Genomic DNA, 25,780 nt, shown 5'->3' with positions numbered 1-25,780 from the left:
ACAATGATTATTGTTCTCCCTGTAGTGTGTACCCTCACAATGGCTATTGAAAGTAAGCGTCCCCAATAAGGCAGTTAACCCCCCTCAATGAGAGGCAATAAAGGACATACCCCAGGAGGGAATGAGACCAAGACCAAGTGCGGTTGAAATTAAAAGGTTTTATCTAAATTGATATAGGGCATGCAAAGGACTCTGCAAACTCCGAGAGCGCTCTGTCTGACAATAGCAAAGACAGTCAGTTATATTACAAATACACGTCATGCATGAGCTAATCTATAGGGGCCACATAGTCTTGGGGATTGGATGGCGACGTCTAGCTACTATGTAGTCTATATGATTGGTGTTCCATGATTGGCGGGGGATCCATGTGGTGGCATCACAAAGTGCTTGGGTCAGCTGGGCTCGTCGGGGTGGAGCTCCAGAGCACTGGCTGTCAACGGAGATTCACCACTTTGGTTCTAGAAACCTGCCCTTGTGGCCATTTATACACATTCATCACACTCATTTATGCCAGGTTATGTACAATTTCTAACACATCAATCTAATACCTGGGTGGGGACACAGGAAAGCAGTATGCAATAGAGGCTTCCTCCATACATCATCATAAAATTGTCATTAACAAAGGGTCCAGTCTCATGGGTCCAGGTGTCTTATCAGGGAGAACGGGTCAAGCTACCTTTATCATTTTATCCTGTTAGATGCAGTAAATGATGGCTCTGGGGGATGTTTGCACAAGGACGGATAACTGTCTTCGTGGTCTGTTGAATTTGGGGTGAACTGGAATACCATTAGGTCAGAGGGGGCACCTAGCTGGCACTTTAAAGGCGGCGGGATTTAGGACCGGGTAGCTCATAATTCACTTGGCCTGGCCATGGCAGTACACAGGGGTTGTATGGTGGCCTTTGACATGGGGGAGGTAAATACTTGAAGCGGGTCCAGCAGGAATGTGGGGAGGTGAAGCTGCGCTGCTCGAACACCAGCAAGCCCCTGCCGGCCTTGGCGGGTGGAGGGGGAGATGGCCTTGTAACTTTAGGCGAGTCTCTATTCACTCGGCTGCACAAATACTGTTAGAGAGGACAGATGTTAAGGCTGGGGGCATTAGGTAAATTACACATTCATGCCGTTTACATCTGCTTACATTACTAGGTTCATAACAATGGAGGATTTTCATTGGCACATACATTACATAACGTTAGTCGGTCTTATGCTTGCAATTCATGAGTAAGGTGAACATATAACAAACGTGAGGTAGTGTCAGGTTGGGCTATATACTCGGGAGCAAGAAAGCAATGTGTTAATCTAACATTTTGATTATAGTAAAAACTGGCTCAATGCCCCAGGTGGCTTACATGCAATACAACATATTTCATCACATCATACACAACCATTTTATATATTGCTTTTCTGTTAACCTTTTTACAATAGCAGCAAACATTAGTTGGTACAAAGCGTATTTTCGAGTGGTCGTACACTTGGCCTCAGGACATGAAGGTGTCTCGGGGGTGGGCAGGGATCCCCTCGCTTTAATACAAGTGACTTGCATTATACGTTTTAGCACTATTTAACACACATCCTTTAGCAGCATGGATACGACTGGGAGGTTTGAGAGTTTAACGGGGCTGGGGGTTATGAGAACCATATATCACAAGCGTGGGGTGTTAGGCGCAGGGTGGGAGTATACTTGAAAGGGACGACTTTTGTTCTTTCTCAGACCCCAACTGCAAGTCCGGTCACTTCTAGGGCAATGATGTACTGCGGAAGGTAAATGATAGTGTTTGTTCTGTTACTTGTTCGCGTCAAGTTGCTAGTGAGAACGGGCCTTCAGCGGATCTGCCATGGGGGGAGGAAGTGGGGAAGTGCAGGGCTCTCTGTGCGTGGTCAAGTAGGGGCCGAGCTGCAGCGTTTGTACGCAGGCTGTTCTACTGGGGACTGGGTTCAGTGTGCTGAAAATGGAGTCTTGGTGTGTTACAAAATGGTGTCTACATTATTCTACACTACGGGCCGTGCAGCCTCACGTGTCGATCCGCAGCCGCCCTGCCTCCCAGGCCCAGGTGCATGGGGGGGGCTGCTGACGAGTCATGAGCCTCACGTAGGTGGGCAATGTGGGGGTCAGGGGGGGGGTCCTAAAGACCTGTCCTCCCATACACTATTCATGCCTATGCTTTTAAATTCTAGCCCGTCACTTGCACGCTTTCGAAACATTGTTGAAACAGAAGAGCTTTAACTAACATTTTGGGTAATGGCTTACATGTTAGATGGTGGTCGACATTCTGGACTTTGGTTTGCGTGCACATCTTTGACCTGTTAATCCAAAGATTCAGTAGCAAGAACAAGACCGTGTCGCAAACCTGTATACCTTTTTTACGAATGATTTGATATTTAACAATATACCAGGTGCAGCAGTCAGAGCTACTTCATCCATATTTACTTCGAGAGACCCGTAGTGGTGAAAGGTCTCCACCACTGAGCAGGGGCAATACGGGCAGAGGAAGTGACTGTGCAACTGCTGTGTCAATATTGTTAAATTCAGTGGGAAGCTTGTATTAGCCAGAGAGAATTTGCAGGGGTTGTGGAAACATCGCACACAGTCAGAACTAGATTATTCATAGGGATATAGAAAGGAAGAGATGTTTCAGAAAGGGGCTAAGCAAATTAAAGGAAATGAAATAGTTTAGATATTCACAGCTACTAAGGAGTGTTTAAGTCTGTCAGAATAGGATTTCCGTATAAGAATGAGTTCCAAGAATTGCGTAACGGGATAATGGTGATTACAAGCTTCGGCAGTCTGTTGAAGGGCATGAAACAATGTTGTGGGAGGGTGTCCATCATTTCCCACATCCCTTCCTTATTTTCCCTTCTGCAGGAACGTACTGCCAGCAGCGAGAGGTGGAAGCTATCACAGAGGGTGTCGAGGAGGATGAGGGCTGCTGCTGCTGTGAGCCAGGGCACCTGCCTTACATGCTGTCCTTCAATGCTGCCTTTGGCCAGCGCTGGCTGGCCTGGGAGGTGGCAGCAACCAAATACGTGCTGGAGGGCTACAGCATCAGTGACAACAATGCTGCCTCCATGCTGCAAGTGTTCGACTTGCGCAAGATCCTCATCACCTACTATGTCAAGGTAAGATCTTTGGTCGCTGATTTGTCAGAGCATACATCATGCAGTGTGTAAGCGGATGAGCAAAGTGACCAACTATCTCAACTGTAGCCTGGATGTGCCATTAGTTTATTAAATATTAAAAAGAGGATTATAATTGTCTCAATGGATTTGGTAATATATATCATTGAGTCCACACCAATAGGGTTGGTTCTTTTTTCTACATTTTATCGTTTTTCTGGCAACAAATAATATCTAGTTTTATAAAGCGCTACAAACCCGCAGGCATCTGAGCAATGAGATAACAGTTGATATTACGACCTTGGAAGGATGAAAGGTTGAGTTGGCCCTGCCGGGATTGGAACCTGCATCAGCAGGCTGCACACAGATGTCATAAATGGGCGCTCAGCTGGTTGTGCTATCTGGCCGGCTCTAATAGGCAGTGGATGTATTCAAATCTTGTAAATTTACAACAAACTGAGCTGGAAAAAGTATATCTTGACTTGGTCATTCTTGTACACCTAGCAGCTCCATATTTCAGTAATAATCATACATGCAACTAAAAGCAATTATTATTGTAGGGGTCATTAGTGAATAATGTTTTTACCTATTTGAATATGATGCACCATTCTTACTCAATAGATTGCACTTCCATGTATGGGTTGCACTTGTGGCGGATCAACAGACCACACGACACAGAATATGTTTCAAACAATGTATTTTTGTCAGGATGGGTAGTAGGATTTCTGCCTATAGATTATAGGGCAGAGGTCTGCAACCTGTGGCTCCCCCAGTAGTTTGGACTATTACTATTCTGGATAAGCTAATGGGAAGTATACTCCAAAACCTCTGGAAAGCAGTGATTGCAGACCCCTGCACTAGTGGGTTCTCTGCAGTTGGAAAGAGTGTTCTTCTTTGAAATCTAAGCAAAAGGTGCAGAAACTGTCTCGGAAATGTAGCGCAAAGCACGTGTCCAGGGGTATAGTGCCCAGCTTGCTTGCAGGGGTCTAGTACCCTGCTCGCTTCCTAGTATATAGTACCCAGGTCACTTATTTACAGTCGTAGATATATATATATTTCTGAGGCTTGTGGAATCTGCTTAGATCACATGCTGTGCATAGGCCGACATCTAGTGGAAGCTGCAGAGTATTAGTTTGTTTTTCGAAACTCGAAAATGGGTGTCGACACAGGGCGTGCCAGTAATACTATCCCTAGTGTGGCATCCACTGTACCCATGATCCCTCACGCATGTAGGACCCTCAGATTGTTTTTTTCCTCCATAATTGTTGGAAGCATTGCACGGAGTTCCCTGGCTTTCAGCCATTTTGCTAAAAAATCGATATTAATTTCCCCGTTCTTTCACTCCCACGTCAAAACATCGAAGATCGACGCCGGTCCGAAGAACAAACAACTGTCGAGAGCTGCACGGCGGACTTTGGGCTATGGAAGTCCTCTGGCCTCGGCCCGGGCCTTGGAAGGCCTCTGGCCTCGGCCCTGCGAGCAGGGAGACTGGGGGGTGGAAACATACTCTACACTCTTATTATTTCCTACACACACTAGCCCGCTGCCACAAGGTGCATATGGAGAGTACTCCATTTAAATTTTGCCCCAAGTGCAACCGCAAGTACCCTTGGGTTGTCAAACACGCCACCTGTAACCTCTGCTTGCCGAGGGATCACCCAGAGGCTAATTGCAGAGCGTGTAGCCTGTTTAAGGCGAAAACACTAAAGGACTGCTCCACTAAACGTTGGGCCCACCACGCCAGGCAACTCGAGGCCATGGAAGCGGTGGGTGCCTTGAGTGATGGCAGCAACGCCGTACTTTTGGACGGCGAGGGCACAGAGGTGTCGAAAGACGCCCAATCGCTAGCCCCCGACCTCGGATGATTGTCCGGCACAGCAGTTATGGGCAACACACCCGGCGACACGAGCGCTACCCACACTACTACTACACATAAACACTCTAAGTCCAACCGTGACTTGACATGCATGTCGAGTTCTCGGAAGAAAGAGGCACAGAGAGAGCATCCACGGAATCTGTGTCCTTTGGGCGTTCCAGGTTGAGATCGCTGCACAACACAAGGCAACCGTCCACAGTTGCCAAGAGTGCCTCGCTTCCCAAAGTCACGGAGGTACGTTAGTCAGAAGACGAATCCGACCTCCACCCCCTGGCCGCACACCAGAAGTCGGCTCCGGCAGCCCGTTCACCGTCTGCCTCCGAGTCCCGACTCGAAAGAGAGAGAGAGTACCCCCGAATCTCGACGCCAGGTGTCGAAAAGCTCAGAGAAGGTGAAAACATCATGAAAACACTCTTCCACTCAGGGGGAAGGGGATAAACGGCAGAAAAAGTCATCACACTCTACTTCTGCACCACAGACACATTAGGACAGACAGAAGTCTTCAGATAAGGAAAGATCCAAGACCCCTGTCTCTGCCCCTAAGACCAGACTTATTCCTCCCACTCCTCACGATATGGGAATAGAAGGGGAACCTTCACAAGAGGTTGTCATCCCCAGCTCCAGAGAATGGAGCAGTGTAGATATAGACAGGGTAATAAGGAGAATGTCTTCCCTGGCCGATTTCTACTCTAAGAACCCAGAACATTTCCTCAGTTACACTCCAGAAAGCGCTACTCCTTCAGGATCCAGGGACCCTCAGCCCCCTAGCAAGAAACCTCGGTTTGAGACTCCAACTCAGGGCCTGATTTCAGACCCTTACTACATACAACATTACCAACAGTATAGTGAGGATCCACAACAGTATACTGAGGATCCAGACTTAGAAATGTTGGACGACCAACCGGGGGTAGATTATTATGGAGATGACGAGGGCCAGGATGGGGAGGAGGAAGACGTCACAGAGGTCTACAATATAGACTCTCCTGTTCGCAAAGAACCTCTGGTTACCGACTCTCCAGTAGATAACCAGCCCCTTCTAAATGAGGTCTTGGCTAGAGCGGCAGAGCCCTTCCGCATAGACACACGGGGCACAAGAGGAGAGGGACTTCGCAGAAGAGCTAGTGGGAGACAAAAGACCCATTGCTCAAGCTATTCCTATTCTCAAATCAATCCAACGTAGAATTGATCCTTCCCTTCTCAATCCTAATCTCACCAGGGCTGTGAACCCCAGAATTGAGAAGATGTTCAGGGCCGCCCAGTCAGACCCTCTTTACATAAGGGGTCAACTGAAGCCTGACTCCTTGGTAATTAGTAACACCAGAAAGAGAGCGGGGACACCACTATCATCATCTGAGGCTCCCCCAGACAAGGAGAGCAAAAGAATTTATGGGTTAGGAAGGAAGGTAGCCTCCACTTCCGCTTACCAGGCAAGAATCGCCAACACCACCACTCTGCAAGCAAGCTATAATTGCTACCAGTAGGAGCAGGTAGCTGCTCTCATTGACTCCGTACCGGAACCACTAAAGGGTCAGTTGGCCCAGATCGCGTCGGAGGGTAGAGACGTGTCAGGTTGCATCCTGAAGACAACCTTTGACGCCGCAGATAATGCAGGCCGGCTCATAGCAGAGAGCACTGTCAGTAAAAGGCACGCTTGGCTAAGACAGTCAGTGTTTAAACCCGAGACCCAGGCAACCCTTATTGACATGCAGGTGGAACCGAATGTCTTGTTTGGCAAAGCGGTAGAGGATGCAATGAAAACTGCCAAAGACGAGTATGATACTCTAAAGTCCTTGGGACAATTGACAAATAAGCCCAATAATCAAAGAGGGAATAGTAATTTTCGTCACTCACGCGGCCAAAATTCACAGCGGGGCTCCAATTATGCAAAGGGACAGTGTACATCATGGGGTGGCAACCAGCAGACTACCCAAAGTTACGGCAGAGGTAACAAGAGGAGCCATGGTAGAGGTAGAGGCAGCCCCGGCAGAGGCGGTATGCCTCCCGCAAAGCAGTTACGCTCCGCTCAGGGTCCCTTCCCACGCATCCCCATTAGGGGGGCGCATTTCCAACTTCACCCAAGCATGGGAAGTGATCACATCGGACAGATGGGTGCTGTCCACAGTGTCCACAGGATACTGCATCAAACTGCTAGAGCGCCCCCGCATCCACGCTCCACGACAAAAAATACATTCCCTGGACCACCAGAAGATCCTCCTCGAGGAAATCGTCAATCGATAGAACTCATACCGGGCAACCAGGTAAACAAGGGTATCTATTCAACTTACTTCCTTGTGCCAAAAAAAGATTTGACAATGTGCCCAGTATTAGACGTACGCCCTGCAAACAAATATGTCAAGCCCCAAAAATTTCACATGACTACCCTCCAAGAGGTAATCCCACTCCTAAAAAGAGGGGATTACATGGCAACATTGGACATGAAAGATGCCTATTTTCATATTTCCATGTTTCGAGCGCACAAAAGATTCTTGCGCTTCAAGGCGGACAGTCAGCACTACCAGTTCAAGGTGCTGCCCTTCGGTATAGCCTCGGCTCCAAGGGTATTCACCAAAGTACTGGCTGTGGCGGCGGCACACCTATGCAGAGAGGCAATCCCAGTGTACCCTTACCTGGACGACTGGCTCATCACGGGGGAGACACCAGTAATTTGCAGATCCAACATCCAGAGAACGATCGACCTCCTCTTCGAATTGGGTTTCTCTATCAACGAGAAAAAAAATTAAGCCTGGTGCCAAGCACCTCCAAACAGTTCCTAGGAGCTGTCCTAAACACTCAAAAGGGGTTGGCCTTTCCATAAGAGGAAAGAATTCGGAATATACAACTGCAAATTCCTCAATATCAGTCCGGCCGCCAGATAAGGGTGCGCAAAGCGATGTTTTTGCTAGGCATGATGGCGTCATGTATTTACCTGGTCCCCCACGCGTGCCTGCCCATGCGACCCAGGCAAGTGGTCCGTGGGACGATCTAGTGGTCTCAGGCAAGTGGTCAGTGGGACGATCTAGTGGTCGTTTCGTCAACACTTGTACATAGTCTTCACTGGTGGACAAGAGAGAACCTGTCAAAGGGGAAACCCTTTTACAATCCAGAGATACAAGCTGTAGTCACTACAGACGTGTCCCTGTCGGGCTGGAGAGCAGACCCCCTTCACCACACAGCTCAGCGTCTCTGGTCTCTCACAGTGGCCAAGAATCATATAAATCTGCTAGAGCTTCTGGCAGTCTTCAGAGCGCTTCGAGTGTTCGAACCCCACCTGTTGAACCTTCCAGTACAGATCTTAACAGACAGTACAACAGCGATGTTTTACATAAGCAAACGGGGAGGGACTCGTTCGCCAAATCTGTCCAGGACTGCCCAGAAAATTTGGACATGGGCACTCAGACGGAACATTTACCTGTCATCTCAACATGTTCCAGGGGATCTCAATTCACTAGCAGACACTTTGAGCAGAGATCCCCTCCCAGAAGAACACGAATGGTGTCTGCACAGAGAAATCGTAGAAGATCTCTTCTCACAGTGGGGTTTCCCCACTATAGACCTATTCGCCACAAGCGAAAACAGACAATGCCCAGGATTCGCATCCAGGTTCCCCCAGCCAGACTCCAAGGGGAACGCCCTGTGGATGAACTGGTCAGGGATGTTTGCCTACGCTTTTCCACCAACTCCTCTCATGAGGAAAGTGGTCAACAAGATGCGCAGGGAATCGATGACACTCATCCTAGTTGCTCCCATGTGGCCAAGACAACCGTGGTTCCCACACCTGCGCAGACTAGCAGCGTGCGAACCCAGCAGACTCTCGTGCTGACACAACCTACTATCCCAGCACCAAGGTCAAACAGTGCATCCTCAACCCAGCTCAATGAACTTGGCAGCATGGCTCCTGAAGTCATAGGGCCTCATTACAAATCAGGCGGTCCGGAAATAACGGTGGCGGTAAACCCGCCGCCACCGTTGTTTCCGGACCGCCTGATCCCGACTCCTGCAGGCGGGAGGTGATGTTCCCGCCAGGTTTGACCTGGCGGGTTTAACACTGCCCGCCTGCAGGCGGATGAGGAAACACCGGCAGCATCACGAGATGCTGCCGGTGTTTCCATGATCCCCATTCCCATTGAGTCCCAGAGGACTCAATGGGAATGGGGATTAACACCATTCCGCCTCCGTGATTCCCGGGAAACCGGGGTTGTAATGCCCCGGTAATTCCGGGAATCAGAGGCGGAATGGTAATACGAATGTAATACGAGTCCGGCGGTAACCAGGCGGTTTTACCGCCTCGGTTACCGCCGGACTCGTAATGAGGCCCATAGAGTTTGGACACCTCAATTTACCAAAGAGGTGCATGGACATCCTAAAGGAATCTAGGAAACCAAACATGAGGCACTGTTATTTTGATAAATGGAAAAGATTTGTTATTTGTTGCCAGAATAAGCAAATCAACCCGGTTGATTGCACTCCTTCCAATATTGTCACCAACATGCTCCACCTGCTGGATGCAGGGTTGGTTTTTAATTCACTCAAGGTACACCTGGCGGCGCTGTCAGCCTACACCACCTCCCATAACAAGGTTTTGTGGTGGAAAGTACCAGTGGTTAAAGCCTTCATGGAAGGGGTAAAGAGACTCCACCCTCCAATTTCAAGGATGGGACCTTAATGCGGTGCTTGCTAGGCTCATGGGCCCACCCTTTGAACCCATGCATAAAGCCAGTCTCAAACACCTGACCTATAAAACTGCCTTCTTATTTGCCATTATATTCATAATAAGGGTCAGTGAAATTCAGGTTCTGTCAGTGCAGGATCCTTTCTTTACTGTTCATAAGGATAAACTGGTTCTACGAACATACTCTAGGTTCTCACCTAAGTTAATTTCTAAATTCCGCATTAACCAGTCCATTGAGCTTCCGGCCTTCTTCCAAGAACCCAAAAGCTCTGCTGAGGTGAAACTACACACTCTAGATGTGCGAAGAGCGGTCCTCTACTATGTAGACAAGACCAGGCCGCTAAGAAAAACAGACCAACTGTTTGTCTCTGTAGCTACAGGCAGAGAGGGAGATCGCGTCTCTAAAGGTGCCATCTCGAAGTGGATAGTCAATTGTATCCAGCTAGGTTACTCTTTCTGAAAGAACTCAGCCTTTCACGCCAAGAGCCCACTCTACAAGAGGCACTGGGGTCACTCTGGCTTTCATTGCAAATGTACCCCTTGACACCAGTTGCAAAGCAGCTACATGGTGCTCTATTCACAATTTTACTCAGCACTACTGCATTGACACTCATTCCAAGACAGATACTCAAGTGGGACAAGCGGTTCTAAGACACCTGTTTGCTCATGACCCTTCTCACATCCCACCTCCTTCTTCTAACACTGCTCGCTAATCTATGCACAGCATGTGATCTAATCAGATTCCACAAGCCTCAGAAGGGATACATTACTCACCGTAATCGTATGACTGATGCTTGTATCTGCTTAGATTCAAATGCGCCCGCCCTTCCTCCCCTCTGAGAGAAGGCGCATGGATGCTTGTAGTCTTATCTTCTATCTATCTGCCTGGATAATCTGTACTCACGCCACTCCTCATGCTACCTCATTTCAGAAAAAATACAATCTGAGGGTCCTACACGCGTGAGGGATCATGGATACAGTGGACGTCACACTAGGGATAGTATTACTGGCACACCCTGTGTCGACGCCCATTTTCGAGTTTCGAAAAACAAACTGTAATACTCTGCAGCTTCAACTAGATGTCGGCCTATGCACAGCATGTGAATCTAAGCAGATACAAGCATCAGAAATACGATTATGGTGAGTAATGTATCCCATATAACCTGCATCCCTCTCGCAAACCGGTTCTATACCCGCCCGCTTTCTAATGGATTCAGTCCTCCCATGTATTCCTCATCTATATCAGCGCTTCGTCATTGAAGTTTTGTTTATGCCATGCTGAATCCTGTAAAGTCCTTGAGTTTTTTTCAAACCTTATGTTGATTGCAGAGGTCGGATGTCAGTTTCTGTTCCCCACAGGATGTGTCTTTACTGTTTGGGGGAGAAACATGCATCCCAGGACTGCGGATCGTGCCAGTTGATGCACATGAATGCTCTGGGAGCATGCAGTGAAACTATACATCTTTTTCCACAAGGAAAAAGGTGTCCAAGGGGACCGATCAAGGTTGTGGACATGGAAGGTAAATTGGAGGACCAGTACCTTGCCTGAAAAGAGAAGCCGCAGTGCAAGTGGTCACAGCAGCCCCACCCGGCATCATTATTCTTCCTCAAAGAGTGATGCTGAGTCCTGGATCCAGAAACTCCTCAGAGGAGACTGCACTCTAGGCACAATTTCTGACTCAATCCTCCACCTGAGACAAGTGGGTGGCATTGAGGCTAATGATGCTAGACATCTTTGGCAAGGACCCAGCGCTCATAGCACGCCGCTCTTGGGCAAGTTGGCAGGGACTCTGTCTGGTACTGTGACCACACGCCCATGGCTCGGTCCAGACTGCCTCAAGTGAAGACCTGTCATGGATGGCGAGCAGCTCTGTCCTCTGACGTCAAGCAATTGATGCCGACTCTGTCCTGTATGGTTCAGATCAATAACATTGAGGCTCCTTGGGAGTTTGCTCCACTCCTATGTGGACATTTATGTCAAAGATGGGCGACTTTGTTGATGAAGGAGGGGCTACTATCCCTTTTCAGCTGGAACCTGTGGCTTAGGGAAGTGGGGGATTTCTCTGAGGAATTTTATGGGTAATGTAAAGAGTTGTTGGAGCAGACTACCAACTTGCTAGAGGCCAGTTGGTTGGACACCTCACCGGAATTAGACATTTTGTTAACACCTTATCCAGCGAGTCCCTAGGTTTCCTTCCAGCACCTAAGGTGGTTGAGATCCTGGGATTATCGGCCCCATCCAGACCGAGAAGTAACAGACACCTTGGATGAAGGTCCTCAGAAAGAGACTCTATTGCCCTTCAAACAGGCAGTGGAGGCCCCAGTCTGGGAGAATCCAGCTTGTGTCCCAGTATTTGACTAAGAACTGCTGAAAAAGCACAGGCTGGCACAGCTGGACCCGGTTTTTCTGTTCAATTATGCCTTTCCAGAGAGCATTGTGGTTGAGAAAGCCTGAAAACGTCCTATATTCCCTCTTAGCCTCCTGACAGATGGTTCAAGAGGCTAGACGCCTGGGGGTGGCAGGTCTGTTCCTCAGGCAGTCTATCCATGAGGGCGTTCAATGCCTCCTCATCCCTGGCTAAATGTTCTTTTGGTCCCTTGTGGGCGATCTCTGTTGCTGCATTTACCAGAAAGGGGTGGTAAGACAGGGCACTGTTATAGGATGGCAAGTGGTGCCTCATCAATGCTTTACTCTGGCCTGACATCACTGACTGTGTGGCCCATGCAATGGCACAGGGACAGTGATGAGAAGGCACACCTGGATGGGGAAAGGGTTTGCCCAGGATGTGTCGGGTTTAAAGTCCTGTTTATGCCCTTTGACAGGCATTATCTGTTCGGAGCTAAAGCCATTGATTCAATGAAGGCTCAATCCTCAGTGGCGACAGCTTAGTCCCTGTGCTTAGCAGTATAGCAACCTGCAGCTGCTGCTAGCAGAGCTAGGGGGTTTCTAGTTTTTACCTCTTACGCCCACCGCCCACTCAGGAAAGCAGCTACACTGTCCAGTCAGGGGTAGAGGCCACAGTGCTTCCTAAGCCGATTTCTCTGATTCAGCAGTATTTTTCATGTCCCAAGGTTCAAAATCCCGGTGAAGGTAATTTCCACCATTAATCCCCTGTTGTGGACGGATTTCCTGTTCATTGCAGAATGGCGTCTCACCACGTCCGACGCTTGTGCCTTGCGCGTCGTTCACTAGGGATATCTCCCTTTTGTACAACACCATCCAGACCATCCCCCTTCAAACCCTCCATGCCTACAGATCTGCTCCTGTTGGAAATGGTGGATCAGCTTCTGGTGAACAGCGATCTAGAACAGGTGAATGAGGCAGGGTCGGGTATGCAGTCTATTTCCTGGCTATGTAGAAAGACGGGGGCACACGTCCAATACTGGATCTGCAACTCTAGATCCTGTGCCTAAGCAAGGACAAGTTCAAGATGGTAACTCTAACCCAGATCCTTCAAGCCCTCGATAAGTAAGACAGGCTGATTTCAATGGATCTCCAGGTTGCCTACTTACATGTGCCGATTCACTTCAAGCACAGGAAGCACCTGCAATTTGTTGCTGGCCATTGCCACTACCAGTTGAAGATCCTTCCATTCTGCCTTTCTTCGGCACACAGGGTTTTCTCCAAGCTGCTGACAGTGGTGGCGGCTTGCCTCAGGAAGGGAGGACAATTATGTCTTTCCCTACATAGATAACTGGCTCATCCAAGTTGTGTCCCCAGAACAGACGTTGGCACATATGTCTAAAGTTTTGCAATCCCAGTCCCTCCGATTTATCAGGGTGGTCTTGGACACTTGCCTGCCAGAGGATAGTGTTCTCAACATCTTCAAGATGGTTCATCTCCTAAAATCACAGAATAGAGTTCTGACCTTGCCCTTCATGTGTTTGCTGCATCTTATGACCTCCTACATTATTCTAGTGCTGGAAGCCCAGCTGCACTTGAGGTCCCTTCAGTGGCTCCTCAATTGTCAGTAGTCTGTTTCAGGTGCCCACATCAGACCACCTCTGGGTTACTGCGAGAGTTTCCGGAGACCTCACATGGTGGTCCCTACGAGACAACCTGTTAAAAGAGGCATTGTTTTGACAACCCCAGCCCCAACTGATCGTAGTCATGGATGCATCTTTAAAAGGCTAGGGTGCACACCTGCAAGACCTGATGGTGAGCGACCTGTGGTTCTCTTCACAGTCTCACGAACACAAACCTTCTTGAATTGAAGCTAATCAGGTTGTCCCTGGTCACCTTCCTTCCTTCAGCACTGGACACTAATGTGTTGGTCTTGATGGCCAACATAGTCATGTACTACCACAACAAGCAAAATGGTTTAGGGTCTCAGATCCTAATAACGTGCCACTGGCGGTGGCCCATCCTGTGGGGACGAAAAACATCATTGTTGGTGCCTTTGGCAGACATACTTCGGCCAACCACGAGTGGGAGCTTTGTCAACAAGTTCTGTCGGAGATTGTCTCCCGATGGGGGAATACTCAAGTGGACTTCTTTGCCTCCAGGGTCAACAGGAAGTGTGACTTGTTTTGCATCAAGGATTTTGCTCAACGGGGTGCTCCGGGGGGCTGACAGTTAAGTGGACGTTCTCCAGCATGGGGTCTGGCATGGATTCACATGCTTATGAATATTCCCCGTCATCAGGCTGGGAATACTCTGTAAAATAAAAAAATTAAAATACGGTTTCACTTTAAAATTGTATTTCTCCTCTAAACCAATCACTGTCCACTGGGTCATACTTCCCCCATGCAATGACTCTACCTGAGCTCCATCCCTGGTGACAATCTAGAGTTTTTTACTGCACGCTTCAGTGTTGGGAGTCCTCTTCGTGCTCTCCGAGCTTTTTTCCTAAAATTTAGAGTTGTGGTAATATGTGAACATTTTTTTAACCAATTTTTTAATTTATCGTTCGACCAGAGGTCGACTACCAGCAGCGGGAAACCGCCGTCAGTGAAGATCAAGCTTCGAGGATCTTCATCGGCAGGCCCAGGCTTGAGACTACTTCACACCTTTTTCGCAATGACCGAGGCGAAGAGATGCCTCTTCAAACTCTGCACGAAATGTGGACTAATGAACGTTTTTGTGGAGGATCGACACCCCAAATGTCTTTACTGCTTGCATCCGGACCACGATGAGGAGGGATGTGAGGTCTGCCGTGGTTTTTCGAAAAAGACCAAGAAGGACCACTACAGGAGGCTGGCGACATGGTTGAAATCGCCTAAGGCCTCTGACTCGGCCTCTGGGCATGGTCAGGCTTCCCCCAGGGCTGGCCAGTCCCACGGTCGAACTCCCAGTCCCACGATAGAACTCCCTCAGATAAGAGTTCCATGTCCTTTGAGGATGCCCCACCCGCGGGGGTCCAAAAGAAGGCAAGGCTGCACATCACAGATCCTACTGGGTTTGCTGCTGCGGTCATGGCCCGGGATGGACAAAGTCACCATGACTGACCACATCCACGGTGAGCTGGCCTGCGAGAATAACGCACTCGAAGAAAGTCCTTGACCCCTGTGAAACTCTGCGTACCATCGACGGACAAGGTGACGAAGGTAAAATCCAAGGTGGGCCCTTCTCTGCCTCCTTCAATGTCTCAACAAGCCAAGACAACACCATCATCAACTGCGTCATCAGCGGCCACTTCAACGACAACTGCTGTTGCCACCCAATCGACAATCAGTACTACTTCGAAGGGAGGGCAGACCACGAAGGTGGTGCCCACAGTCACAGCAACAGCTACTCCACAGGTGTCTTCACCAGCACGGCAGGAAGTAACTGCTGCTGCAAAACCCCCAGAAAGGGGACAGCAGCCTCCCCCCCCCCCCCAGAAGACGCAGGAAATGGGGTACAGAACTAGGAGCGGAACCGAGTGTGCCTGGGCATGTTTATACTAGCTCTGATGAAGGTGATGATCTGCCCAAAGGCTACTATTCAGACCACGAAGGAGGCCAAGGACACTTGTTGGAAAGTGCGTTACCGTGCAGTGAATCCTATCGCCTACCTTTCCAGAAGAGACGTACCAGCCCGGGGCCTTCCCCTCTAATTTCTTTTACACCTTAACCCAGAGACGTTTCATTGGACATCCTGACCACGCTGCACACGACAGTGTCAGAAATTCAGCAGCCCAGGCCAGGCCCTGCTCCGTCCTCAAGACCTCTTAGGCTGCTTTGTAGAAGTCCTTCTAGGCGGAAACGCAAGTCAAAGGACTCTGCTGGTCCAGGGCGCCAAACGACACCTCCGCCTCCACCTCTGGATTTGACCCCAACGGGGGATCCTAACACACACAGACACGAGCATGGCAGCTACGTCGACGGACACCAACAAGGGCGATTACTTTGCGCCTGTGGACGGGGGGAGCCAGCAGGCTGGGATGACCCGCACAGGGCCTCTCCACCAGATGAGTTTGGCTCCTTTTCATTCAAGCATATCAAGGGCCTCTGAACCTTTTCAACTGGTGCCTGAAGAGATGAAAAAGGAAGGGTTCCGTTATAAACGGCGAGAGTCCAGGCAGAGGACCATCATGTCTGTTCATTTGTTAGACGATATTTGTGATGAAGGCCTAGCACCACCGCTGCCTACAGTGCCCCAGCGCCTAAGCAGGCAGGAACTGGCCAGGGACTCGGGCCACCACTCCTGCACCCCGGTGGGAGGCCGGCTGACAAAGTTTGTCAGTGTGTGGACCATCACCACTGACAGATGGTTGCTGGATGCCCTCGGGCAGTGGCACACTTTCGAGTTCCAACGCAGGGATCCCTGTGTCTCCCCCCGTAGCTTGTCAAAAAATGGCACGTGCCGCAGCTGCTGCAGGAGGTCCAAGTCATGCTAAAAAAGGGGGGTGATAAACCCCGTCCCCCAGCACCTGCAGGGCTCCGGAGTGTACTCCAGATAATTTCTGGTCCGAAAGAAGACAGGGCGGTGGAGGCCGATCCTGGACCTGCAATGCCTCAACAAGTACCTGAAGTCCCAGAAGTTCAGGATGGTTACGTTGCAGCATATGCTCGGCCAACTACAGGAAGGCGACTTCCTGGTGTCGCTGGACCTGTAAGATGCATACTTCTACATCCCCATCCATCGGAAGCACCGCAAGTTCTTGTGGTTCATGGTCAAGGGGCGGCACTATCAGTTGAAGGCACTTCTCTTTGGCCTGAAATCCACCCGAGGGTTTTCACAAAGTATTTGGCTCCGGTGGCGGTGCATCTCTGTCTTGAGGGCATTCATGTTTACCCTTTCCTGGTCGATTGGTTGGTTCGATGCCTCTCCAATGCTCTGGCGAGCCAGCACACGGCAAGGGCTATGCATCTGCTGATGGATATGGGATTCTCCATAAATTATCCAAAGTCCTGCTGGGAGCCATTGCAGAACGCTCTGTTTCTGTGGGTATGGCTCAACACAGTGGCTTGCCTGCCAGCTCTCTCGGAAGAGAAGGTGGTAGCCTTTCATGGGAAGGTGCAGCGCCTGTCGTCGGCGCTGTCTGCTACGGTGCGAGCCGTCAAGTCACTGTTGGGGCATGATGTCTTCCTGCATCAACCTTGTCTGCCTTTGCAGGCTACAGATGAGGCCTCTTCAGGAGTTTCTAGATGCAAGTCAGCGAGGAGTTCCAACGAGCAATACAGTGGTGGGGCGTGCACTCTCAGCTCGCGGAGAGGGCCTTGTTCAAGTTCCTCCTTACCAGGAGACGGTAACCACAGATGCTTCCCTGGAAGGTTGGGGAGCTCATACCGGACAGTTGCACGCCAGATGCCTTTGGCTGACAAAAAAAAGACCCTTCAGATCAGCGTCCTGGAGCTTCAGGCCGTCTTCTGGGCCCACAAATCTTTCCTGCCATAGATGTGGAGCAAGCTGGTGAGGATCTCCAGGGACAACACCAGCACCATGTTCTACATCGGGAAGCAGGGCAGGACGCGCTCCCCGGCTCTCTCCAGAGAGGCCCAGGATCTGTGGCACTGGGTCATTCGTCAGGACATGTTTCTCATCCCCTTTCACCAGGCGGGCACCAATAACACCACTGCAGACTCGCTCAGCAGGGAACTACGTTCTTGCCATGAGTGGAAGCTTTGCCGGGACAAGATGGATCTTCTGTTCCACGAATGGGGTCAACCCCAGATCGATCTCTTCGCAACAGCGACAAATTCCAAGTGTCAGAAGTTCTCCAGCAGGTTCCCACAGCTAAGGAGAATGGAGATGCATTCTCGTTCCGTGGGAGGGACTGTTCCTATACTGCTATGAGTGATCAACACACTTGGATAGTGTCACTGCAGAATGATACTCGTCGCCCGGGCGTGGCCATGACAACTCTGGTATCCAGACCTGCTACATACTTGCTACATCTGTCTGAGGTTCCATCCTTCAAGCTGCCACTATTTTTGGACCTTCTGTCCAGAGAGGGAGGTGCGATTCTGCACCACGACCCAGCGTTGCTGAACCTCTGGGCCAGGCTCCTAGAGTCCTAGAGTTTGGACATTATGCTTTGCCTGCACAGTGTAATGACCTCCTCGCCAAAGCCAGGGCCTCTTCAACGTTGACTTGCTACAGCCGTAAGTGGAGGCGTTTCTCTGTGTGGTGCCGGACTCGGAAGATTACCCCTCTGCGTTACACGGCTCTGCAGCTCCTACCATACCTGCTTTCTTTGGCCAAGGCTGGTTTGGCTCATGCAAGGTGCACCTTGCATGAGAAGATGGGCAAGAAGGCTCTCTAGATGAAACAAAGGTATGACAAGCTCAAGAAGTATGAGAAGGAGCCAGCTTGTAGAGGGAGCTGAGGTTTGGGTCAAGAAGCCAGGAATGTTGAGAAAGGGTCTGAGCAAGTGTCTTTATTATAAGCACGTTTTTCGACACTTGGTTCAGCCAAACTCAACTAGGTGCCATGAGTTGAGCAATAAGGCAGACCTCAGGAGCTATGTGGGTGGTGTGCAAGTACAGTTAACCAAACATTGAGACAGTCAAATATTAGATTGCACACAGAAGTAGAACAATCTTCTAATGTATTTGGCTTTAAGACACTAAGCAGCTAAAAAACAAAGCCATATATCACACAACACACTCGTGTAAACATACATGTACACAGTTGGTAATCTCAAAGTGAGATCACCTACACTTTACACTAAAACATAGAGAAAGCAGTTCAGCCAAGTAAAGCAATGAACCCTGTAGCATCAGAGCCAAACATTCCAGGTGAGAGGGTAGGAAGTCTCAAACTTTCCCCTACTCAATCTTTAGCAAAGCCAACATGTTATTAGAAAAATGTAGTTTAAATGCACCTTTGGCTTTAACCGGTAAGTAAGAATTGTAGGAGGGTTACCCTTGGCTAGAACGCTAGTGAGTGGGCTTTGCTTCCATACAATCCTTATGCTGAGTGGGGAGCATTAAACAGGTAAGTACACTTGTGCTCCTTAATCTGATTTTCCAAGTGACCACCCATGGGGTAGTTGGGGCAGCTAGGGACTCTTACTGAAGATGCTTTTAAGATTGGGTCCAGCTAAGTGGTGCTTCCAATCTCTGGTTCTCTGGGGACTCCAACAGACTTGCAGCTGTATAGGCCATCCCTCCTCAGGACAGAAACCACTGCAGATCCCTTAATGTGAAGACACCTCCAGGACACTGGCGAAGCAGGGCAGCAGTAAAGATTTGGCTTCAGGAAGGTTCCTCTTTTTCCAGGAAAACTGCAGGAGTGATGACCGTAGTTTGTAAGTGGATGACCTGCAGTCTCAGACCTCCTACGAACAGTCACTGGTGCAGCAGCGAAGCCTTGTCTTCAGATGGGCAGTCAACAGGTTGGTCTCAGGAAAATGACAATCCCCTTAAATAGCAGGAGTCCGCAGCAGGGCACAAGGTTGGTTGATCCTACCACTCCAAGGGTTGATGCACCAAAAGGGTCTTCTGTGGTCACAGCAAATACAGCAGGTCATCACAGGGAGATTGCTTTGACAAGGCTGGTTGTCCTTGGTAGCATTCTTTCTGGTTTTCAGCGCAGTCTTCTCTTCTTTCGGATCTTGGCTACAGTGGTTGACCTGCAAAATGATGGCAGAGCTCCTCTTATGTCAAATTCAAGCTGGGGACTGCCTTAGCCCACCAGTGGCAACGATCTACACCATTCAATCAGGTAAGGGCTGTCAATGCATATAGCTGATAGTGTGACGTCTTAGAGACGTCAGAGATGTGAGGAGAGAAGGAAAGTGTGGAATCAAAGATGACCCAGAGGTTTTCAGCCTTGCAGATGGGTGCAGGAAGAGAGCCAAGAGAGGCCGGCCAGAGATTGACAGGAAAGGAGGGAGCAGGTGTGCCGATGAGGAGAATCTTGCTCTTACTGGCATTAAGGCAGAGATCATTGGCGGCACACCATTCCTGGATGGTGGACAGTCAGTCACAGATGAGAGAAGGAGAAGAGGTGGCAGAAGGGAGCCTGAAAATGAGTTGTCATCTGCAAAGCATTGAAAGTTGGGGCAGAGGGCTGCAATGCGGTGGGCAAGACGTTTCAGCACCTTTACACGTTCGATTGATAAAAGGTTTCATGCCGCGAGGACAGGCGATGCCAAAATTATTTTGGCTGTATCCTCTGTTCACAGACAAATCGGCTGAATGAAGATGCCATTAATTCTCTTGTCCCTTGGCACTCAATCATAATATGGTAAAAGGAATGGTCGGTTTCAGTTTTACACACTAAGTCCCTTGACTGCCCTACCCTGCTCCTGCTGGACAGAATTTCACCTGTAGGTAATAGGTTTAACCAAAACCTTAGCAGTGCACTTCTTCCTCTACTATCTGGGAACCTGTTGAGATAGTTAGGCAGGACCCCCCCATGGGTTTGTCTAGAATTGAGAGTCTTCCATGAAGCTTTAACAGACGCAGTGAATCAATCGTTCTAATCCGATCCGTCTCATTTAGCATCCTCTTAGTGTTAATCGGATTTCATAATAAGTCCTCCACCCTTCTGGGTATATTTACAAGAATAGTGGTTTCATTTTTGGTCAAGCTCTTCATAAAGGTGTTTGTCTTATTTCTTCTAAAGCATGTCCACATACAAGGAGTTTTCCTGAGGGATCTTAATTAGCCTGTATAGTTGGAGTAGTCTCCACTGCATACTTGCCCTAAGTGAGCACAGACCTAACTCATAGCACAGTGAAGCAATTGGTATGGACAAAGGCAGAACTAAAACCTTATTCCATAACTTTCCCTCCAGACGTTTCCAATTAAGATGGCATGCCTGTGACCCAATGTCCATACCATATATCAATATAGGGATTACTTTGCCCTTATAAAAGTTATCAAAGGAATCAGCGAACATCTACAAAAATGATTCTTTGTTCTTCATCTGAGCAGCCAATTGGTCTATCTTGGCTTTCATCCTGTCCTCCACCATCTTCACATTAGGATAAGCTGCCAGTCTGAACCAAGATAGATGGTTTCCAACACTGGTTCAATTGGTTTAGACTCCATAAACCACCTAGACACAGAGCCTTTTTTTCAGGGTACCAAACCTCATTATGTTAGTTTTGCCTGGGTTGTTCACCAGTTCATTCTCAGAAGCATACTCGCTCATCGCCCCCAACAATTGCTACATTCCTCCTAAAGAGCAATATGTCATCGGCATAGGCCACCCAACTGATCTAATGCAACCCATTTTTGGGCTTGCAAATGTGCCATTTAAATTGACCAGGTATAGGTTAGAGAGGCAGGGTACAAGTATGCATCTCTGCCTCACTACCCTCTCAGTACAAATCGCTCTCATCAGGTGTCCCAGTGCCTCCAATCTAACTTGAATGGTGGTATTCAATGCAAATTCATCAGGATTGCCAGTAATCCCAGCGGAATACCTCAGGTTTCAGTTTCACCCACAACGATTTCTGTTCACAGTGTCAAAAACTTTACTAAGGTCTATTAAAGCCACATAGAGGGGAGGGTTACCAGCCTGCCACATGTTGTCGCTCAACATATTTACTGCTAACCCATTTAGGGTTGTTGACATACCTTTCCTGAAGGCAATCTGGGCTTTGTCCAAGATGCCCTTACTCTCAGCCCAACTTTCTAGTTCTAGCAAAACTGCTCCAGCAAAAATCTTGCGATCTGCATCAAGGAGGGCGATCGGGCAGTAGTTGTTAGGATCCGCTCGATCACCCTTCTTATGAATAGGTATTATTACTGTGGATTTCCAGCTCTCTGGGCATCAATGATGTTCTTGAAGAGAAGATATAGAATTGTGGTCGAGGCTTCAAACTCAGCCTTTAATAGATAGTTGGGCAGCCCGTTTGGTCTGGCTACCCTCGAACTGGATAATTTTCAAATTTGTTTTCCCACCACTTCTTGGGAGACACACTGGGGCCATGCAACATTTAGAGATTTGCCCACTGCAACTCTAGTAGTTTCACAAAAAGAGATCTAAAGTGAGAGCATCATAGATCTTCCAACACAGTTACTCAGACAGATGAATTGCAGCACTTTCCCACCGTTTATTAAAGACCAGAAGTTGCGGGTATTTTTTATAACCAAATTTTCCAGCATTAACTCTCCCTGACGTTGGAATTTTAGATACCTACTAGCCCGATTCCAATTTTGATAAGCTGCAAACAATTTTTTCTTTTCCCTCAAATATATTGCATTGTCAATGTTACTCTTCTGCAGATCTCTAAGCTTTTTTCTCAGTTTTCTTTTGCGTAGCCATGTCTCTTGATCAAAGTGATATTTATAATTTGACACAGTTTTAATTTGTCCCATTTGTGGTTTCTCCAAGTCCCACAAAAAGCATCTAAACTGTTCTGGTAAACATGCTAATCTTAATTGCTCAGTTGATTTAGAGCGTAAGGACTGTTTAAAATTCTTATTCAGTCCTCTCCCATTTCTGCCAAACTTAACTAATTTATTTCCTCCTTGATTCAACACGAGATATGTCTGTTGACCCCTGAATACCCGATATCCTCCATCCAGCATCCTGGCTGTCAACATGTTATGATCACTTTTCTCTGTAGATCTTACCCCCATCCCAGTACAGCAATCAAATAAATCTCTGGATAGGATTAGATAGTCAATGACTGATTTAGCCTGGTTCCTTACCCAAGTGTAGGCCAGGGGCAAATCTCCCTTCACATTCCCATAACTTGCACCACTTCTTACCATTCTCCCTTAGCTAGGCCAGTTCCATTCTGAATGTGTCGAGAATCCTGACAGTATGAGTTTAAATCTCCCGCTATTGAAATGCCTGCGACTTCTCCCAGACCCACAATAATTCAACAACAGTGAACTCCAGAAACCGATCCAGGTTGGATCAGGTGAAGGTATGGTAAATATTCAGCATTACCAGGTTTCTTGCTCAGTTGTTATGATTATAACCCAGTTTAATTGTTAAAATCCCAATGTGTAAGTTTGAAACATTTACCATGTTCATTGTTTTCGAATTTCGTGCAGCATTAATAAGTCGTCCAGACAGCCCACCACTGTTACTACTAGTCGCTGTTTGGCCTGTTATTGCGAAACCATCAAGGTTAAATTTAGAAAGCAACCATGTTTCTTGAGACAGGATTAAGCCAAAGGAACCAAATATTTGATCACAAGTGCTTTTATTAATAAAGCTTTTATAACGACTCGTATTCCAGCTCAGGATATTAAGTTCGCTGTTTACTAAAGCAACACATTGTTTTCATCCAGTTTTTGGAATACTTGTGTCAAAATCCCTGGCAAAAGAGGACATACTTTACTCTTACAATTACCCACTTCACCCTTCACATTGGCCTGCAATTGCACAGTGTCTTGCCTGTAAGATCTTTTAACAATTTCTATCTGACTATGATCCTACCCACGATTGACCACATTTTTCCTCTTTTTAGGTTTATTGGTAGAAATCTTAAATCCATTTTTCAAAAATACTCCTCTTGCAGACAATAGGGCGTTTACCCCTAAACGGGATTGGAGACCAATGTCCACTATATTAGTTGTATTGTGATAAGGAAAGTGTACCTTCTCCAGCATGGGGTCTGGCATGGATTCACATGCTCATGAATATTCCCGTCGTCAGGCTGGGAATCCTCAGTAAAAGAAAAAACGGTTTCCCTTTAACTCAAAAACTGTATTTCTCCTCTAAACCAATCACTGTCCTCTAGGTCATACTGCCCCCATCCAATGACAGTCGTCTCCCTAAGCCCCGCCACTGGCAGCCATCTTCAGATTTTTAATGCACGCTTCAGTGTTGGGAGTCCTCGAGTTGCTCTCCGAGCTATTTGTACGTTTTTTCCAAGTTATTTTGTGGAAAGGTTTGATTTTTGTTTCCAGCAGAGCCTGTGTACTTTTTCTTCATTGGCTGGCAACGGAGACCCTTTGTCAGTCACGTTTTGTGCCCCTCTTGGGCAAAGATTCGTCAAAGTTTCCGGAAGGCCGCCTTGGGCCTACTTCGCACCCTCTGATCATGACGGAGGCGAAAAAGGAGGGAAGGACCCTCTTCAGGCCCATCACCACATGCAGGCATCAAAACGTTTTCGTAGAGAACCAACATCTACAATATCTTTACTACCTACACCCAGTGCACAGGGAGGTCGAGTGCAAAATATGTCTGGGCTTCTCGAAGGAGACAACAGGCTCAATTATAACAAGTCCCCTGTCCCGTGCTTCGAGCAGGGTCATGCCTGCCCAGGCCCTCTGGGAAGAGATGTAAATCCTTTGGCGAATCCCTTCAAGCCATAATGACTGATTCGGAGACAGCCTCTCCCTTGGCATTCTTCAACAGCATCGCTTGTCTTCTTTTTGATCCTAGAGGGGTAAATCGAGCAGATCATCCAAAGGTTTTTCCTCATCATAGAGACAGCCTCCCCAATCCTCCACGCAGGAAGCCTACAGATGTCGCTCCCAGGCCTATGGTAGCGGAGGTCAGCGTCGCTATTGCACGCAGGGAAGGGCATCAGTGCCCAAACAGGCTTGAACCGGCCAAGACGTCGAGCCCCCACTTGTGCATCTTGGTGGGAGGATGGCTGACAAGGTTCATCAGCGAGTGGAGGAACATCACAACTGACACATTGGTGCTGGACGCTCTCGCCCAGGGTCACACCTTCGAGTTCCAACGCAGGTCCCCCCCATCCCACCGGTTTCCTGTCAGGAGCTCCACATCCCTCAGTTCATGGAAGAAGTGCGAGCCATGTTTCGGAAAGGGCCGATGGAGCTCATTCCCTGATGACTCCGGGGCTCGAGTCTATTCTAGATACTTTCTGGTAAGAAAGAAGACTGGGTTGGAGGTCCATCCTGGACCTGCGCTGTCTGAACTAGTACCTGAAGTCCCAAAAATTCATGATGGTCATGTTGCAGCATGTGCTCGACCAACTGGAGGAAGGGGATTTCCTGACGTCTTTGGACGTAGAGGACGCATACTTCCATGTCGCCATCCACTGGAAACTTTGAAAGTGTCTACGATTTGTGGTGCAAGGCTAACACTACCAGTTCAAGGCCTTGCCCTTTGGCTTGAAATCGGCCCCGAGGGTGTTTAGGAAATGCCTGCCCCAGTGACGGCCCGTCTCTGTCTGCAGGGCATGCACATATACCTATACCTGGACGATTGGCTGATATGCGCTAGTTCGCGAGATCTGGCCGAGGAGCACACGAAGGAGACCATCTGAATTCTGACGGAGCTGGGATTCTCCGTAAACTATCTGAAGTCCTGCTTGACACTATCGCAGAACGCACTATTCCTCAGTGCCAGACTCCACACAGTGACTTGTCTGGCGTCGCCTTCGGAGGACAGGCTAGCAGCTATACAAGGGAATGTGCACCGACTGTCGTCAGCGACGACGGCCATGGTGCGGGCCATCAAATCTTTGTTGGGCATGATGTCCTGCATCTATCTAGCCGAGCTCTGCAGGTTGTGGATGTGACCCCTACAAGAGTTCTTGGTTGCACGTCGGATATAGGTATCTAGGAGTTTTGCAGACAAGATCCTTTTGAATGTGGAGGTCTGGCAGGTGATGGAGTGGTGGCAGTGCGCTCCCACATCGCCCAGGGGACGGGATTGCTAACCTCGCCATACCAGGAGACGGTCACCACGGACGCCTTGCAGGAAGGTTGGGGGGCACACACTGGACGTCTACATGCCAGTGGTCTGTGGCTTCCAGTGGAGAAGGATCTGTACATCTGAGCTACGGACAGCGTTCTGGGCCCTC

At 48.7% G+C, this 25,780-nt stretch overlaps 1 protein-coding gene across 2 annotated transcripts in view; it reads left to right on the top strand.

The window, feature by feature from the left end:
• PCNX3 (pecanex 3) overlaps window positions 1-25,780 on the top strand; it is a 1,956,057-nt gene that overhangs the window by 1,504,828 nt on the left and 425,449 nt on the right. For both annotated transcript variants that reach the window (XM_069644841.1, XM_069644840.1), the window contains one exon: window positions 2,864-3,117. In XM_069644841.1, coding sequence (XP_069500942.1) covers window positions 2,864-3,117 — 254 coding nt within the window. The remainder of the gene's footprint in view (window positions 1-2,863; window positions 3,118-25,780) is intronic.

Source organism: Ambystoma mexicanum, chromosome 2p (assembly GCF_040938575.1).
Source record: "Ambystoma mexicanum isolate Mex_15411 chromosome 2p, UKY_AmexF1_1, whole genome shotgun sequence".
Taxonomy (NCBI): Eukaryota; Metazoa; Chordata; class Amphibia; order Caudata; family Ambystomatidae; genus Ambystoma; species Ambystoma mexicanum.
Note: the sequence above shows the minus strand (reverse complement) of the source record. Positions and strands in the feature narration are given on the sequence as shown.